The 19,603-nt window shown below is 36.5% G+C and overlaps 1 protein-coding gene across 1 annotated transcript in view; it reads left to right on the plus strand.

Annotated features, from left to right (window-relative positions):
- Positions 1–19,603, plus strand: part of LOC115432779 (polypeptide N-acetylgalactosaminyltransferase 10) — a 189,185-nt gene that overhangs the window by 139,676 nt on the left and 29,906 nt on the right. The window contains exons 5-7 of the mRNA XM_030153783.1: positions 3,953–4,138; positions 6,650–6,833; positions 16,398–16,515. Of these exons, the coding sequence (XP_030009643.1) occupies positions 3,953–4,138; positions 6,650–6,833; positions 16,398–16,515 (488 nt within the window). The remainder of the gene's footprint in view (positions 1–3,952; positions 4,139–6,649; positions 6,834–16,397; positions 16,516–19,603) is intronic.

The raw sequence follows: 19,603 nt of genomic DNA on the forward strand, positions 1-19,603 counted from the left end.
TCTATTTATTTATTTATGTATTTTTTATTGATTTATTTTGGATATGGAAATGATACAAGCTTCCTGATTGCTACTAATTGACTTCTTTGCACAACATAATATAGAAATGAAAATTCAAGGAAGCATAAAATAATAATACACGCAAAAAAGAAAAAAAGTCATTTTCGAAATTCATTCATTCATTTTCTGAACCTGCTTTATCCTACTAGGGTCACAGGGGTCGCTTGGAGCCTATCCCAGCTACATAGGGGCGAAGGCGGGGTACACCCTGGACAAGTCACCAGTTCATCGCAGGGCTTTTCGAAATTCAAATTCAGTATTGTTTCCAGCGACTCGCTCCAAACTGATCAAGAACGATTGAGATTGGTGGATTGCTGTGCACAGTGTGTGTCAGGTACCCTTGAAATTAGATGAGAACATTGAATTCATTTGCCTCGTACATTGCAGGACATGCGATGTGACTATTGCGCACACGTACATCGTGATGACGGTGCTCAAACGATATGTTGTGCAGCTCTAACGTACATGTGTAGTGATGGTAGAATCAAACTTGCTGTTATTGTCTTCTGCTCATATTTTCTACGGTTTTAATTGCTTACACATGCGCAGATGTAAAAGAATGAAATGAATCAGATTAACCTGTTTACATGCAGGAAGACCTCAGAGTATTGGGGATAAATCCAGACGTATTAATCTGATTAATCATAATCAGATTAGTTATTTGATAAAACCAATCAGATTCTACTGTTTACGTGATGACATGGATAATCTGGTAACTCCTGAAATCAGATAATAATCTGAGTATTAGTATGCATGTAAATGGGCTCAATGATATCAGGAGCTGATGATTAGATTTAATGATGTTTCTAATATGTACAGTCACAATCAAGGACATTAACTCAGCTGAAATCCAGTTTATCTCACAAACACTTGTTTACACTTGTTTCAGTTACATTCTTTAGATGCATCTACAGTGCATTTGCAAAACGACAGCGTATCTGTGCATCTGCAAGATCTCACAAATGGTTCATCTGAATACCACAAATACAAAATATAGGTACAAGTATGAACTGATTACATTTTCTCATAACACCATTATCGTCCTAAGACCCAGGAAAGTAAAAGTTTGGGCTTTTTACATTAAATTGTTGTCTTGATTGAAAATGGCATAATGCAACCTTTTTTTTTTTCAGATACATTCTTTATTTTTCTTTATCAAATCAAAATAAAGTCAAATTTATTTATACAGCGTCACATCACAGGAGTTATCTCGTGACACTTTACATTTAGAGCCAGTCTATATCAGACTCTTTAGACAATTTACAGACACCCAGTAGCAAGGTTTATGGAATTCCCTTTGCAGTGGACAGCTTTTTCAATTTCCCAGGAGTAAAAACTCAGTATGTCCATGTTTTTGTGTTTCCACTCAGGTTTTTAAGTGAAAAATCCAAATTAAAATAACTGGATGGAAATGCAAACTGCTTGTATTATGTGCATTTTTGCCCATATTTGAAATGTGTGTATAGCTGTTTATACACACGGACACACACACACATACACGTCATGTTTTCCTTTCCTTAATCCATGCTTATAGTTTTATTTGTACTTTTAAAGGTTTCCAGTATTCATAATAGTCATGAAGTGTCAGTATGTTACATAATAATCACATAATTCGTCATTACTTATTAAAATAAAGTGTCCGACCTGTCCTTGCACTTTGTTAGATATCAGTGCCTTATCTGTGTTACTTGTAATAAAGGCCAAGGTTCTGCAGGCGACGATGCGTTTAGAGGCGTTTCTCTGCGACTCCGACACTCCTTCAGCTTTAAAAAGACACTGACAGACACAGAATGAAACATGGCCTCAGTCTGACTCTGATCGTTTTTATTGACCTGTCAGAAGTGACGAGACGTTCGGGCCGAAAGATTTGCTGGCTCCATTTGGGAAAAGAATGATTTGTGTCGAAGGCGGCTCTCAGGACAGACGAAAGAAAAGTGTGTCTTTCATCTGTGATTGACAGTTGTCTTTTTTACGGCTGATATTTCACTGCCTAGACTTCAGTAAATCTGCTGAAGCCGCTCATTTACTTAGTTCTACTAAGCAGAGTCTATGGATAGAGAGGCAACATCTGTACGTACATGTTAAATGTTTTTTCTATTTGCATTACTCGGCACATTTTTTTATTTATCGCACTTGTTCATGTCATTTGCATTTCTATTTTAACTCAGAAGTGAAACACTTGATCAAAAACACGTCCTATTTGCACTTTTATAAACTGACATTACTTTCCTTTTTTGCTCATTCCCATTATATTTTTACTCTTTACGTTTTTACTTTTGAGAATTAAAAAGAAAAAAATTGTAAAACATTTATGCATTTGCATTTTTTAGTGTTATTTATCAAAAATACATACAGACATATTCCTATAAAAAATTTTTTTCCAATTTCTGTGTACACTTTCATATGTACTTTTGACAGCAATTTACACATTTTTAAAGTTAGGTTTTCTTGAGTCAGGTTTTGCATGTTTTAGTTGCACTTTTTTCCCCTTAATGCATATTAAATATGTAAAGTTTTCAAGTTTCAAGGTTCAATTTATTGTCATTTGCATGTTTATACATGAAATGAAATATGTACTCAGGATCAGCAGTGTACAACATCCTAAAGAATAATCTATAACAATTAGTCCCGTATAAAAAATAAATAACGTTACCGTGTTATTAAGTTTGTTAGATACGTTTTTAAGTACGACCGCCGCCATCCCCTGTTGTGTCGAGGTTCAATCAATCAGTCAAAGTTTATTAATCTAGGACTTTACAACAACATGAAGAAGACCAAAGTGCTTTACATCTAAAAACATGATTAAATTATAAGATAGAAACAGTTTAGTCAGATACCATAAATATGCATAAATCAATAAGACACAATACACAGTGATAAAAAAAGACCACAGATTAAAACCTCATAGTGTTTCAGCACCAAGAGGTTGACAGTTTAGACAGTTTTGTGTAGGTTTTTTTGGTACTATTACACAGGATTTTGTTATTAGTATTTTATTTAGGTCCCACACTACTGAAGTGGCTTTGCAAACCTGCTTTTACCAAAACATGCGTTAACACACACAAAAAAAAGAAAATCTTTAATTTCAATTATTTCTTTGCATTTTTATGTCATATGCATTTTATTTTATTTTTATTTTCTCAAAACTAAATTCATGCACTGTTCCCTTACTACATTTCATGATGTTTCAGTGGTTTTTTTTTTACATTTAGTTTGTATTTAGTTGGTCCTGTAATGAACATTTCCGTATGAATATATGTTTTGATGAGCATTGGATGAATCAACTTAATTCAGCAAAAACTGAGCCAAAGACATTGTGTGAACTCCTTCCAAACAATAAAACTAAAATAAAGTGGTAGTTATAGTTTGTGTTAATTGTTTGAGGATGGTTTGTCTGTTATTTTGTCTGTCTGAGGAAAAAAAAAAAAAAAAGAAAAACTTAATGACCACAGCTGTGAGGAGAGAGAGGTTTAATTCCTTTCTCATGCCTCACATTTGGTTTCTTTCTCTTCAGGGGAACATTCCGTTTAATGAGTGCAGTGCAGACATTTAAAAAACATCGCCGAGTGCAGAAAAGTAAAACAAAGTGTCAGATTTTTCATCAGTATGGGTGAGAGTGTGAAGCCTGGGGGAGACTTTTCAACGTGGAGCATGTGGCACCAACAGATGTCGTGTTTGATGGTGACAGTTAACAGTTTACTTTTCTTTTTGATGTGTGTTTTTCTCTTGTGAGACTGAAAACAAACGCCTCTAGTGGACGACTTTGTGCTACAGTGCGTCGTCATGACAACGCAGCATTATGCACCTGATACTCATCCACTTTTACGTCACTTATCAAACGCACTGGAACTGGTTCTGATGCTTTGGTCCGTTTGTGTTTGTGTCTCTGCAGAACACCTGAAGGTGGCGCTGGAGGAGTACATGGTCCGGATGCCCAAGGTTCGAATCCTGAGGACGAAGAAGAGGGAGGGTCTGATCCGGACTCGTCTGCTCGGGGCTGGAGCCGCCAAAGGAGAGGTCATCACCTTCCTGGACTCCCACTGCGAGGCCAATGTCAACTGGCTGCCCCCGCTGCTCGGTGAGGAACTTAAGTTTCCACAAGAAACTGGAGATTTTATTTTATTATCAAAATACGCACACTCAGGCAACGACATGTAGGCAGGTGTTGCATCGGTCACTTCAGTTTGTGTTATGTGTTCGATAACCATTTAATAATACTAATAATAATGATAATAATAATAATAATAATAATGATAATAATGCATTTTATTTATAGGCGCCTTTGTTGGTGCTCAAGGACACCGTACAATAAACAGGAGAGTATAAAACAAGCAATAAAACAGAGTAAAAAGCAAAAGGTAGGTTAAAAATTGGTCAAGGCAATTGTGGTCCTGAACAGATGGGTTTTGAGTTTGGATGTGAAGAGAGGGAGAGAGTGATATTTTTGAGCTCCAGTGGCAAGGAGTTCCAGAGTTGGGGAGCAGAGCGGCTGTTGTCATAATGAAAATACCATGTTATAAGCCATCAAAATATGGCCCATTATAAGTAAAAGCAAGTAATTAATGTTTCAAAAATTTCTCGAAAATTCTGTGAACAAACTTTGTAGACATTGTCCCAAGGAAGCTACATCTGAAATTTTAAAATGAATCCAACGAGTTGTTTTGGAGTAGAGGATTGTTGAAATGTAGACATTGGTGACCTTGAGTTTGACCATTCAAGGTCAAAGGTCACAGACCCAAATGAACGTCCATATATAGGGCTGTACAATTAATCGAAATTCAATTACGTTTTCGATTATTACACGCAACGATTACAAAAATTATGTAATCGAGAAAAAACGATTATTAATTTTGAGTTGATTTAATTCACGCGCACACAAGCTACCATGAGCTGGTCTGCCCCGCCCCCCTCTAAGCTACTGCTGCCAGCTAGTCGGCAGGTCCACCCCAAGAGGAAAGCTGTACCTAGCGGTCTGGACAAATGGCAGGAAAATCACAGCAGAAGTGCTTGGTAAACAAAAAAGGCAAGTCAGATTCAATTGTATGGAATCACTTTGGGTTTGATGAAGAAGACGAAGAGCAAAAACACATCACGTGCAAAAAGTGTTTCGTAGTTGTGTCTGCACCCACCGCTAACACAACAAACCTTTTTAACCATCTAAAGTTTAACCACCGCCACCTTTATGATAATCTGATGAAAAACTAAAACACACAAAAACTCTGTCTACAACTTCGTCCGCAGTGCAATCTTCAGTCTCCGAATCTCTTTACGCTGCAACTCCCGTATTAACCTAACCCTAACCTGTATAACCCCAACATGCATATTCTAGATGGCTGATGTATACAGAAGGCCTTAACTGAAACCTCACGGCACGCCACTGAATTTACTATGTTTCATACTACATTGAACATGCTTGAATTTATAATTTGCACTTTACGTGAGGTTTTTTTTTTTTTTAATTGCTCCAGTTCTATGGCAGGTCTATAGCAGTTTAATTACAGTGCACTATTTGTTTACAAAAGGAAACATACTTGAATTTACAGTACACTTATTTGCATTAAAAGATTTTGTTTTGTACAAAAGTGAACATACTTTGTTTTAGTGGTTAAAAGCTTTATTTGTGTTTAAAGAGTATATTTTACATTGTTTTGCAAGAAAAAAATAAACAACTTTAAGGTTAACAAATAATCGTTTTTAATAATCGTGATTTCAATTATTGCTAAAATAATCATGATTATTTTTTTTTCTATAATCGAGCAGCCCTATCCATATATGACTTCCTATCAGTGCTCAGTAGTAACTATACTGATGTCTCTAACCATTTCCATGTTATAAGCCATCAAAATATGGCCCATTATAAGTAAAGGCAAGTTTTTAATATTTCAGAAATTTCTCAAAAATTAACATTTCTCTAAACTGTGAATAAACTTTGAAGACATTGTCCCAAGGAAGACACATATACATTTTTTTAAATGAATCTGACAAGTAGTTTTGGAGAAGAAGACTGTTGAAATGTACACATTGGTGACCTTGAGTTTGACCATTCAAGGTCCCTCAAGGTCAAAGGTCATGGACCCAAATTAAAGTCCATATATGACTTCCTATCAGTGCTCAGTAGTAACTATATTGACATCTGTAACCATTTCCATGTTATAAGCCATCGACACATGGCTCATCATAAGTAAAGGCAAATTCAAATCAAAATTTCTCAAAACTGTGGACAAAATGCATAGCCATTGTCCCAAAGGAAGCTATACATAAAATTTGAAATGAATCCAATCAATAGTTTCATTGCAGAAGACGTTTGAAGAATTTGCTAATGGAGATGATGACGAAGACAACATTAGCTCATGGCCTATCAAATGGGGAGCTAAAATTAAAATTACTCATTGAAATTGTTTAAGAGATGCAAACGTTACAGTGCAGAAAAAGTGCAGCTCCTCCACTTAGAGCCCAGTCTTGACCTGTCCAATATGGCGGATGCATGTATACTGATACTGAAAACAATAACATGGAATCCTAATATGATTTTTAAATGGTGCTTTTTCATGTTAATGTTGTTCTTTCTGGTCATTTTCGTGTCTTTCAGATCGAATCGCCCAGAACAGGAAGACCATTGTGTGTCCGATGATCGACGTCATCGACCACGACAACTTCGGCTACGAGACACAGGCGGGTGACGCCATGCGGGGAGCGTTCGACTGGGAAATGTACTACAAACGCATCCCTATCCCCGCAGAGCTGCAGAAAGACGACTCCAGCGAACCTTTTGAGTGAGTGCACTTTTTTCTTTTTTTTTTCTGTCATGCGGTGAATCGCTTCATGATTGTCGTATTGTGGCGTGAGCGCATACATCAGTGGGTCGAAAGGGCCCAGTGGGAGTTCTGACTCTTCAGCTGGTGTGTTTTCACTGAACGCTATTGAGTGAGCGTCGATTTGTAACCCTGGTTATTTAGTGAAGGGTCAGCTGAGTGCTCACTGTCAGCGCTGCAAAGCTTCTACATTCACATTCACCCCACGAAGAGCTGCATCACACCCGCAAATACTTAAATACTGCGAAGACATGTATTTATAGAGCAGCTTAAAAAAATCACATGACAGGGTACATGACAACATAATACAAATTAAGTAAAAATGAGTAAATTAGGTAAAATACAGGATTAAATACAGATACATTTTCCGAAATACACTATATCCAGGGTTCCCACAGGGTCTTAAAAAGTTGTAAAAGTCTTGAATTTACAAATCTGCATTTAATACCTTTAAAAAAGTCTTTAAAGGTTTTAAATTTGATAGGGCAGATCTTAAATTATGTTGCTATATACTTGTTCACTATATTATGTACAAATGTGTCTGGGAAATGTCCAAACTAGAAAGAAAGCAACATTAGTCAACTCAGTTCCACCGAACCAATAATTTGCTAGCTTTGCAGCCCCCAAATATTCAGTTCTGTGTACAGTATGTATGTAATATTCAATCTTTGCTGATGTAAATTAATACATTTTCTTACATTGTAGGAGTCACAAATGTTTACCAGTATGGCTGTGAAATAGGCATTAAGTTCTGTTGTAATTAGGCTGAAACAGTCTTAAATTTAACTTACAGAAACCTGTAGGAACCCTGTATATGGGCCACGCTGAATTCATGTGTTTCTTTTCTAACAGGGGTCTGGGATACAAAACAATAATGACAGATACTATAATGTAGTTTTATATTTGGATAAATGTCATTATTATCACTTTGTTCTGTTTAATTGTGATACGATGCTGTTGTTTTTCTCACTTGTTTGATCCAAAGTCAAAGGGACTTCTTCCTGTTTACCAGTTATTCCATCGACTTTTATGAATCCCATCTCTTTTCTTTTTCTTTCCTCTAAATCAGACTTTAATCTGTTGTTTCAATCCTGTGTTTTTTTGGCTGATAATTTAATGACATTGTGTGTGTTTTGGATGTTTCTGGTCTGTCGCCTGCGTCGATGTTCTCTAATCCCATAGTGAGAGGCAGAACTACGGAACAGTTAGACAAGTTTTATTTCAACTGAAATAAACCTCAAAGTAAATTCATCATAAATGCAGCTCTGGGGGAAAAATAACCCAAGCAGACTGCTGGGTTTAATATTGATAAGTAGACTATGTGGACAAAACTATTGGGACACGTTGAATTCGGTTAATAACGACAAATATCATTATATAGTTTTATATTGTGATAAATGTTATTGCATTGGTTAGTTTGGTTTAAATTATCTTTGGTTCCAAAATGCCTCAGTGATGGTTTTTACTTCATTTCTCTTGACACTGATTTTTTTTTTTTTTTTTGCCCAAGGGGTCCAATGGACTTTTGGTGTCGGTTGTCGTCTGTCTGTCATCCGTAAACAATTTTTCAAGAATCCTCTTCTCTGAAGCCATCAGTTGCAATGACTTGATATTTATTGTGGAACATCTTTGGCATAAGTTCTATCGAGATTGTTCAAAGAATCAAGAAATATTGATTTTTGAATTTTTTATGAATTTTTGAATTTTCAAAAATCCCAATTGGTTTACAATGGGAAAACTTGAAAGTGCTATAATTTCAAAACAGTTGAAGATATTGATATAATTACGATCGGTAATAGATTGGAAGTCACGTATGGGCTTTTCATTTGGTGCCATGACTTTTGACCTTGAGAGGTCAAATGAATGTTAATTAATATCTTGAAATATGCCGTTGGACTACATTTTTTATCCATGACTGATTTTAAAAGTTCTACCTCTAAATTTCTAAAATATTTTTCATGCTATGACTGTAAATAATAATTTTCTACCACAACTGACCATCTACTTTCTTCACATCTTACTGAGGAAGAAAAATCTTCCATTAAACTTGAAGGAAATATTGATGTTTATGAACCATATGAAGAGAGGTGATCCACATCCAGAAAATGAATCCCAAAAAGTTAGATGAAAAAATAAAATAAGGTCCGCACAATCTGTGAGCTCCTAGAGAATTTATTACCATGGGTGATGTTTCGGGCTGATGTCCTTCATCAGACTTAGGGCAGATAAGATCACACAGCTGTTTATATGGAGTACTTAACTGCAATGTCACGTGGCAGGTAATGCATGGCATCTCATATAATCAAAACAAAATGTAAGCTGTTTAAAATTTACAATAGATCATATAAATTCAACAATCTAATCTTTTAAATGAATACAATATAAACAATATGGACACAAATATCAGGACACATCATGTCTAGAGTTGTAAGATGTCCTGTTCAAGCTGATTTGAGATGAAAAAAAAAAAACATCAATATTTCCTTAAATTTTAATGGGAGATTTTTCTTCCTAAGCCACATGCACTAAAGCTGAAGCTCCAACTGTCCGTCTTCTATGTGTGAGGCCAAATCACTCTGCATGTGACGGCAGACTTTCCATTTGTGAAACCAGAGGGATTAGTCCGACAGCGTTCGTGTGTGTGTTCAGATGCCAAACACTATTTGGGGCGTCCTGGGAGGTACAGTAGGTATCATCAGCGAGGCGGCTGTGGAGCAGCGAGATAAGAGACGGAAGACAAAGAAGAAATGAGCTGCAGAACAATCCCCATCAATCCTCATTCAGTGAATTAGTCTGCTCTTCTGGCCCAATGAAATGACCTTCATCAGTGCAAATCCAATTTCAGTCGCAAAGATTTTCATTTTCATCCTGATTGACATTGCCGCAGCAGAGAGAAAGGCATGATGGGAGGGGGAAATCCATCTTGGAGGTGTGTGTGTGTGTGTGTGTGTGTAGGAGTATGATTTTTTTTTTTTTTGTCTCCTGTCACCTCTCTTCTCTTTGGACTTCAAACGTCGACCGCGTCCCTCCTTGAGGTTAAAGCTCTGAAATGGAGAATATCAACGCAAGCATTTCTAATTAAATCTTCTTTGTGAGCAGGAATATTCATGGGCCGATGAGTTTTCCCTCCAGTGAGCTGACATGTCAAGCAACAGGGACTTCAGGGAGACCAGCTCAGAAACTGATAGAGCAGGTTATTGCACTGCTTGGTTGAATACTCCATTCTGATTCTGGTTCAGATCATAGACACTGGAGGGGGTTTGAAATCAATAAAATCATTTCTATCCCCTCTGCTCAGGCATATAATTTTGGTGGGATACAGCGATCAGTATGTCTTTCCCGCTGCTATCTTTTCTTTCTGGAACATAATTATAGAACCATCCAGTACTAGTACAGTTTATCTCTGTTGGAATGGTGCATTTTACCATTTCCTATTAAAATCCTTCAGAGGTTTTCCACTAAACCACTCCAGAATCTACTAACTCACAACATTAACATCACTAACAAGTACGAGAGGACATGAGGATATGCCTGTGTACCATCCGGAGCAATCCCATAGGTGTTAATGAAATAATGATTCACAATAATTTACTTTTATGCATTTTATTACACAAACAATATGGTTGAATTTAGTTAATGTACAAATAAGTGAATTAACAGTTTGTAAAAGTGCATGTTTTGACTAACGTGTCTCTGAACGAACTTGATATCAATTGTTCCTGTCGATACTTAAAGACAGTTTTACACAGCTTATAGTATTGTATATCATAATGTAAATTAAAGCAAGCTAAGCATTGGTATATTTAAGAAGTATACTGGCCTTGACATTTAGAGTCAAAAAAATCCGCATAAGCATGCAAAATTTAAAAAAATATTCCAAGGCACACTGTAGGATTTGTATAAAAATAAAATGCCTTTATTACTCCATGGCAATCTTTTAAAATACAGCCAACACGTTGCGACCTTTGGTCTTCATCAGGGCTTTTTTCACCAGTCACGTTTGCTGTATTTTTAAAGATTTTTCTTAATAGTAAGACAAGTTTCCAAAGAGCACCTGTGGATAATCACCAAGAAGACCCAGCAGCACTTCCACTCTGTTGGTTTAGTATACTGGCCTTGACCTTTGACCTTTTTAATGCTAAATGTTTTATTGTATTATCTATACATGTATGTGGTAAATATAGAGATGAGACTGTGGTTTACATTTTGCTCCATGTTAAAAATGGGTTTTTGAAGAGATTTTTTTCCTGACCTTGACTTGTGACCTAGAATGACTGGAATACAATAATCAACATTCACCGTCATCAGGAACACATGCCTAAACAATAAAGAAATGTGTCCAAATTTGCTAGTCTTCTAGCTGATAAATACAGATAAACTCACTTCCTTGATGAAGGTAATTGGTTTTTGGATAAAACTGTGAAGTGTTTTCTGTGCTGCTTCACTGTGAGGTTGAATGAGATGTGGATGAGGAATGTTCATGTTGAATTTGCATTTATTCATTGATTCTTTAAGTCATTTTGAAAATTGGATTTTCCTTCATATCCTTCGTACTTGATTTGAAATAGCTCTCAGATTGATTCCACAATGATCTGATTGTTTTCTTTCTTTTTGTGGTTGTTTTAATGGTGTCAAATATGTGTCCAAATGTGATAATCACTTGTCAATTTGACTTCCTTTGCTTTTCTAAAATGCTCCCATCTAATCTGTCAAAATACATTGTATAACTCATGTTGTTGCTTTCATACAGTTCTGGTAACAGACTCTTTTTTAATACAGTTCCCCCAAAACAGGCTTGTGCTAAACAATGTGGTTGCTAAGCAACAGAGCGACGGCGGCGGTGTGGGCTGGGAGTGTGAGTCGGTGGATTTCTATTTGAGTTGAAGTGATTGAAGCTACAGGTGTATTAACCTGGTTTCTGACAGAGCTTTAGAGCTTTACTGCATCTGAGCTGAACTTTGGGTTTAGAAAAAGACCTAAATAAAAGTGAGATCAGAGTCAAACACGTGCAGCTATTCAGGAAAGAAAGACAGCAGGTGAGACTCTGTGGTTGTACAGACTGTTGTTACTGAACCAAGAGGAAAAACTGCTGCTATGAACATGTTCTCTTTAGAGGAAGTAAGAGTACAGGAAAATCTGAAACCACGATGCTCTTCTCAACATATTGAATGCTTCATTTATTGCGGAAATAAACATTAATTTAATCAATTTTATTAAAATACACATTGTCGATGTGTCAAGTGTTCACATGTTTTAGGGCAGGGGTGTCAAACTCATTTTAGTTCACGGGCCAGATTCAGCTAAATTTGATCTGAAGTGGGCCGAACCAGTGAAATACTAACATAATAATATAGAAATAATGTAAACTCCAAACTTTTCTCTATGTTTTAGAGTGAAAAAAGTTAATTTACATTATAAAAAAGGTTTACATCTACAAACTACCCTTTCAAAAGATGTGAATAGCATGAACAAACTGAAAAAATAAGTATAATTTTAACAATATTCTGCCTCAGCTTATCATTTACACATGTGCATTATAATTTACAGATCACAGTGGATCTACAAACACACAAAACATTATAATAACAGACAGAATATTGTTAAAATTGCACTTATACTTGTACTTCCCTTAAGATATTTCAGGTTATTCACATTTTTTGAAAAATTATACTTTGTTTTAGTGTAAATACATGAAAATATTTATATTTACAAAGAGAAACATTTGAAGTTGTCATTATTTATATGTTATTATAGTAGTATTTTACTGGTTTGACCCACTTGAGATTGTATTCTGAATGTGGAACCTGAACTAAAAGGATTGTTAATATTTTAGTGTAATTTTTGCATTTCACAAATTCATCCCAAGGGCCAGACTGGACCCTTTGGCGGGCCGGATTTGGCCCCCGGGCCGCATGTTTGACACCTGTGTTCTAGGGTGTCAAAGATGAAATGGGATACGTACAGGGTTTTCTGTTGGTTTTCATTTTATACATGAAGTTTTTTCCATGTGTTTTTACAAAAATATGAAGAAGCTAGACCAGATTTAAAAGCATAAAAATTATATTAATTAAAACATCATTAATTCTGCAACTACAGAAAAATACATCTGCCATGGATCTAGTTTTGGTAGATGTAGACAACACATTAAATATAGGCTATATTTAATATGTGAAATTATCTACTACAACATATTTAGTACATTCAGTTCTGGATGTTATTTAAAAACAGATGGGTATAAAGATTTAGGATTTTTTTCCAGGTCCAACCTTGTCCTCTTTTATTAAACTGAAACTATAATGTGTCAAATATCCATAATTATTCGTACCTTTGACAGATATAAAACATGCTATTCTATGGATTTATCTGCAAACACATCCCTTTATCGTATATTAAATGATATATAAAGTGTCACTGCTCTTCGCTTGCAATGAAAATAACAGTTAATATGACGGTTAACGTGAATACTGAGTCAAACACGTCTAACAAAATGAGTGTGTAGTTAATCTGTCTTCTTTTTTTACAATCCTGAATGACAAACTGCAGATGGTAAACCCACCTAAAAGCAGTGAGCAGTGATTTCTAAATGTACTCTGACGTGTGTTTCATTACAGACGACACGTTTGATGTTCTATTAGACATTGCGTAGTTTCACTCACAGGATGCACTCTGTACTCCAGTGATTATATTCAGTCTTTATCATCCTCTCTTCTAACGTGTGGATTTCAAACTTCTCCTCATTACGTGAAAATGAGCAGCAGTGATCTCTGAGCTTCATCTACGCGCTGAGACCGACGAGTTTTGACAAGAACATATGTCTTTTTTATGTCCTGTTTTCTTCTGCTAGGATTTATTCGTTTTAATACCACGGCTCACTTCCCCATATGTTCAACCAAAACAGCTTCTACCCTGGGAGTATTTTACAAAAAAGCGCCGTCTCTGCATCCTACGCCGTGGGCTATCCAAGACGAGTGTGATGAGTTTTATAAATACCGACAACTGAGAGAATTTTAACCCCTTTTTATCTCACCGGCCAATTGGCTATGAGCTACTGTGAAGGCGTCGTGTCCGGTGTCGTCTTCGTCATCGTCTTCATCGCTGACTTTGTTAGCGATTTCTTGAAACATTTTCTCCGACACTTAGCAGGTTTTATCAGGAAACCGACGATATGTAGTTTCCTTGGTACAATGTCCATAAAGTTTGTTTACATTTTTGATAAATTTTAATTTTGGATTTTTTTTAATGAATTTTTGATTTATTAAAAATGTGCTTTTATTTATAATGGCTCTTATGTTGGTGGTTTATAGCGGTGGTTCCTAACTTGGGAGGCATGTCAGAGATCCCACAGGGGGGTCACAAGGCTTTGTCTGCTTTGTCTGCATTGAAGGGGGTGCAGACACAGGACGGGAGGGGGAAAAAAATATGAAAAATCACAGACTCACTCACTATTTGTAAAAGGAGATACAGCAGATTCCCCCCCCATGTCAAAATGTAAACAGTTGGACTATTACTGTGTTTCTCAACCCCTGCGTAAAGACCCCATGTAAGACCCCCCCCTCACAAATTGGTTTTCAGGTGGGAATACCGTACACCCGCCCCCACTTTTCGGGGACAAGGTAGGTGCATGATGCTGTTACTGGACCTTTGTTCCAAAAAGGTTAGGAACCACTGGCTTATAGCACGGAAATGGATAGAGATATCAATATACTTACTATTGAGCACTGATAAGAAGTCATATGTTTGTGTCCATGACCTTTGACCTTGAAGGGTCTAACTCAAGGTCTCCAATGTCTACATTTCAATAATCTTCTTCTCTGACAAAACTACTGGTTGGATTCCTTTCAAATTTTATTTGCAGCTTTCTTGGGACAATTTCGATGAAGTTTGTTCACAGTTTTGAGAAATTTTTGTTTTGGATGTTTTCATGATTTAAAAAAAAAATACATATATATATATATATATATATATATATATATATATATATATATATATATATATATATATATATATACACACACATATTCTTTTTTATGTATATATATATATATATATATATATATATATATATGAAGTTTGCCTTTACTTATAATCAGTCATATTTTGATGGCTTATAACATGGAAATGGTTAGCTATATCAATATTATTATTGAGCACTGATAGGAAGTCATCTATGGACTTTCATTTGGGATTTGGGTTCATGACCTTTGACCTTGAGTTACCTTGAAGAGGTCAGTAATGGTTACATTTTTAAACATCTTCCTCTCCGAAACTACTGGTCGGATTCTTTTTTTAAATGTAGCTTCCTCGGGATAATGTCTATAAAATTTGTTCAGTTTTCAAATATTTTGAGTTTTGAATTGTTGATGAATTTTTTTAACATGAAAAGTTTGCCTTTACTTATAATGGTCCATATTTTGCTGTCTTGTAACATGGAAATGGTGAAAGATATCAATATATATACTATTGAGCCCTGATAGAAGTCATATATGGACTTTGATTTAATTAGCTGAGTTCTCCTCCAGTGAAAGTACCACCCACTTCTATTGGGAAGTTGATCTCCTGCATAAATACCACAGGACTCTGACATACAGTAGATTCAGAACCTGACAACCTCACAAATGCTTGATAGAACATGCTGGTGAGATACAGGGACATTGGCCCTGTTTTCTAGACTGATAGTGGATTTAGATTAGATTAGATTAGATTCAACTTTATTGTCATTACTCAGTATACAGGGTAACGAAATGCAGTTAGCATCCAATCAGAAGTGCAAAACAGCAGAAGTGCAGTATAATACAGTTAAATATCATATGTACAGGTAAGTAATATGTACAGATGAGTGCAGTTATGTACAACTAGTGCAAATAAGGTGGTTAAATTAAATATTGAATGTGCAGTTGAATATACAGTTGAATAAATAGGATGTTCATTACAGAATATACACATATACATACATACATATATACACCTATGCATGCACACAAAGCTTCAGTGTGGATGTAAGCATATACATATATACACACATGTAATATTGGTTGTGTGATATAGATTTAACAGTAAGGAGTATTGATGAATGTGTACAGCTATGGAACCAGATGTGTAGTTATCAGTGCATTTGTGCGCCAAGAGTCAACACAGGTAGGAGGAGGTGTGGAGTCATCTGCTGGCAGAGTTCAGTAGGGTGACGGCTGTGGGGAAGAAGCTGTTCCTGTATCTACTTGTTCTGGTCAGCAGACTCCTGAATCGCTTCCTGGAGGGGAGGAGCTGAAAGAGTCTGTTGGCTGGGTGAAAAGAGTCTCTGAGGATGCTACGCGCCCGGCGCACACATCTCTTCTTGTAGACTCTCTCAATGTCCGGAAGTGGGGCACCAATGATGCATCGGGCAGTTTTCACCATTTAGCCAGACCTATCTCCAGTCATGGGTGGAGATCAGTCCGTCTATTAGAAACAGGGATAAGAAGAAGTCATCGACACTAAAGGGATCCACATGCATGGATTTCACACTGTCGTGTACTGTGTGTCCTGCAGGTCTCCAGTGATGGCCGGTGGACTGTTCGCTGTGGACAGGAAGTGGTTCTGGGAGCTGGGAGGTTATGACACGGGGCTGGAGATCTGGGGAGGAGAGCAGTACGAGATCTCATTTAAGGTAAAACGCAAAACAAACGAATAAAGAGAAATTAAAGGTGTAGGTTTGGAGGCAGAAGGTTTGTTTGCTTCTACTTTAGAAAATATGTCCCTGTAGCAAGAGAGGAGCAGGAGACATGTCAATATTTAGCATTTCATATTTGAAAAGAACATTTAGAACAAGCAAATGCAGTTTTAGGCACATGTGAGGATTTATTAGCTGCATTTAACTTTATTTAGTTAATAAAAAGCAGGATATTTGGCTTGAATAAAAAGTGTTCAGTCAGGATTTAGTCTGAAATATTACTGTTGACGGAACTGATCGCGCAGGAGCAAAACTGAACTCCTGATGTCGTTCATCCTTCAGTGTCGGAAAAAAGTTTTTGGACACCCCATGCAAAAGTTCTTCACATATAGAAAGACAAAAAAAAATTGTACAATAGTTAACATCAAGTAATATCAAGAGACAAATGATTATTTTTTTTTAAATATATATTTTATTTTGCAGTTTTCAGTTATGTTAAAACACAAAAAAATAAGGCTCAGATGTGTATGACAGCTAAATAATTAACTAGCCAGTTCTTACTTAAATAAAGAGGGGCAGAGGACAGTCACTGGTATACAGATAGAATCCTTAGTCCAATCAAACTTCCTCCAAGTATGCGAGAAACAGATTCCAAGCACTTAAAGTGTTCACAGAACACGTCCTCAAAGACCTGAGCTTTTCCATCTGTACTAATGAACATATCATTGACCCACATGACAAAGGATCATTTGATTGCATCTTTTTGTAAAAGTATCAGGCTGTGAGAAAAAAGAAAAAAAAGCATTTAATACCTTTTACACTCCTAATTAGAAGTCCTTCATTTTCACACATTATGAATAACTCAGTGTGTGAAAAAGTAATTGAGCAAGTATTCTTACAAGAGTTTCCAGTGAGCGAGTTACCCATCAGTTAATTGGAGCATTTACTGTTTCATGGGAACTTTAACCTACAAAGAGCCAGTGCTACTTTTGTGGCTTGTTCCAAAACATTTTTTTCCCTATATTTAACATTTCTTAAGTGATTTATCGCCATTAGATAGATAGATAGATAGATAGATAGATACTTACTTACTTACTTACGTACTTAATTACTTACTTTATTACTCCCCGAGGGAAATTCAAATATTCAGCAGCTTTGTTTATAGCACAAGACAAAAACCAGACAGACCAAAACAGGTGGGTTAGTAACCAGGCTGACATTAAGGTTAGTATATACTCCCAAAAATACTTACTAAAAAACCTACTCTAGATAACGCCCTTTATAATACTGTAAACAAAGACTTATAATTTTAAAATCTGTAGAAAAACTAAATGTATTGTCAATGTACAGTATTTACACATAGAGGATAATATTATATGTTTTGCATTTTTTCAGTGAAAATCTGATCTTTTCCTGTAATTAATTTACTGAGAGTAGAGGGTTATCATATTAGAAACGGCAAAAACTCAAGAAAACATGACTTTTCAGTGAAAATCCAACTATATAATACGCGTTCTGTGTCCGATTGATCGGTGTTGCAGCACAGGAGGGCATTTGCATGGATTTTCCTCAGCCTTCACAGGCCTGATCGCTGCCAAACTCGCCAAATTAATAGAAGCATTACCTCACTATCTACTAGGCACAATTTTATGTCCGTATTCAAATGTTGTGAAATATGCTGGGCGATTTTAGCCTCTCATGCTATTGTACAACGGCACCACGGGTACAATGCCGCTAGCATCATTAACTGAATATAAACCCAGTGTGTCCATCCACTCTCAATGATCCAACTCCATGGGTTTTACCGGTGAATCAATGTTGTAGAAGATGAAGGTATTTCCACGTTCACTACAGAGCCTCAGAACGTCCAAATGGGTCATATCTGATGACCGTGAAAAGATGACAAACTGCATTTTACACCAATTATTTACTCGTATTGATAGGATTAGTGGATCAGAAGTATTTAATCATTCTAGATCAGTAGGTGCTTTTGGTCGCCAGTGACTGGGTTTTTACGGGCGAAATTAACTATTATTAAATATGAATGTGGGTGTAATTTAACAACGCCACAGCTCGTTCATTGAGTTGCGGGTGTAAAGCCTGATTTCCCTGTGTGTTTCTCAGTGTCTTCTCCCCTTCCTCTCGAACACTTGTTGATCCACATGAGACACTTCCTCATTTTACTTTCAGCTCCGGTTTCAGTCATTTGATCCAAACATGCTCTGCTGCATCCAGGACTCTCCACATTCATCATCTTCAGAAAACCTTATTAGATTATGCTCTTGTCTGGTGCTTCAGCATGAATTATTCTATAGTGCAGCCACAACCGCCGGTGACTCGTCCAGCATGTTAACAACCCCCCCGACCCCCGTCACTGAGCCCGGACACGCACAAGGACCCGCCGCCATAATTGAATTCTGCTCCGAATGACTAAGGCCTTTTGTCATCTCACACAGAGGCTGCTGCAGCGCTTTGATTCGATTGGACGTCTGCTATAGTGATATTTGACGTGTGACTGATGTTTCCACTGTCGCAGCGTCTTTATTTATAAAACTTAAACCTGCAGATCTAATTCACTGCCGTGGTCGTTTTACCTTTTGTTGCCTTTTCACCTTAATACCCTCTCTGTTAGTTTCCACTGCAAAACAACCCCAAATAAACTAGAATTTAATGCAATCAAATATGCTTCAAAGGCAAATTTAACAGAATCAAATCTTCTACAGCAGTGGTTGTCAAACTTTTTACAGTGGAGTACCCCCCGAAATAAACCTTTTTTTTTTAGCCAAGTACCCCCCAACTCTCGCTTCAGCATGTTTGATTGAAAAAAAAAAAAAAAAAAAAATTGGGCAAAATTTGTTCCTGTGCCAAAGGTGTCTGTTTATATTTGGATTTGGATTTAATGATTTATTCTGAACATGTAATGAAATTTAACATATATGTGAACAAGCAAAACATAAATAATAATAATATGAAAATCAACAATCAAGGCAATCTTAGACAGAAGAACAGCACAATAGTTTGATTTACATGCCCGAAAAGGGGTGGGAAGAAGGTATTTTCAAAACTGTGTAAACAAACAACATAT

This window comes from Sphaeramia orbicularis, chromosome 14 (assembly GCF_902148855.1).
Source record: "Sphaeramia orbicularis chromosome 14, fSphaOr1.1, whole genome shotgun sequence".
Classification (NCBI taxonomy): Eukaryota; Metazoa; Chordata; class Actinopteri; order Kurtiformes; family Apogonidae; genus Sphaeramia; species Sphaeramia orbicularis.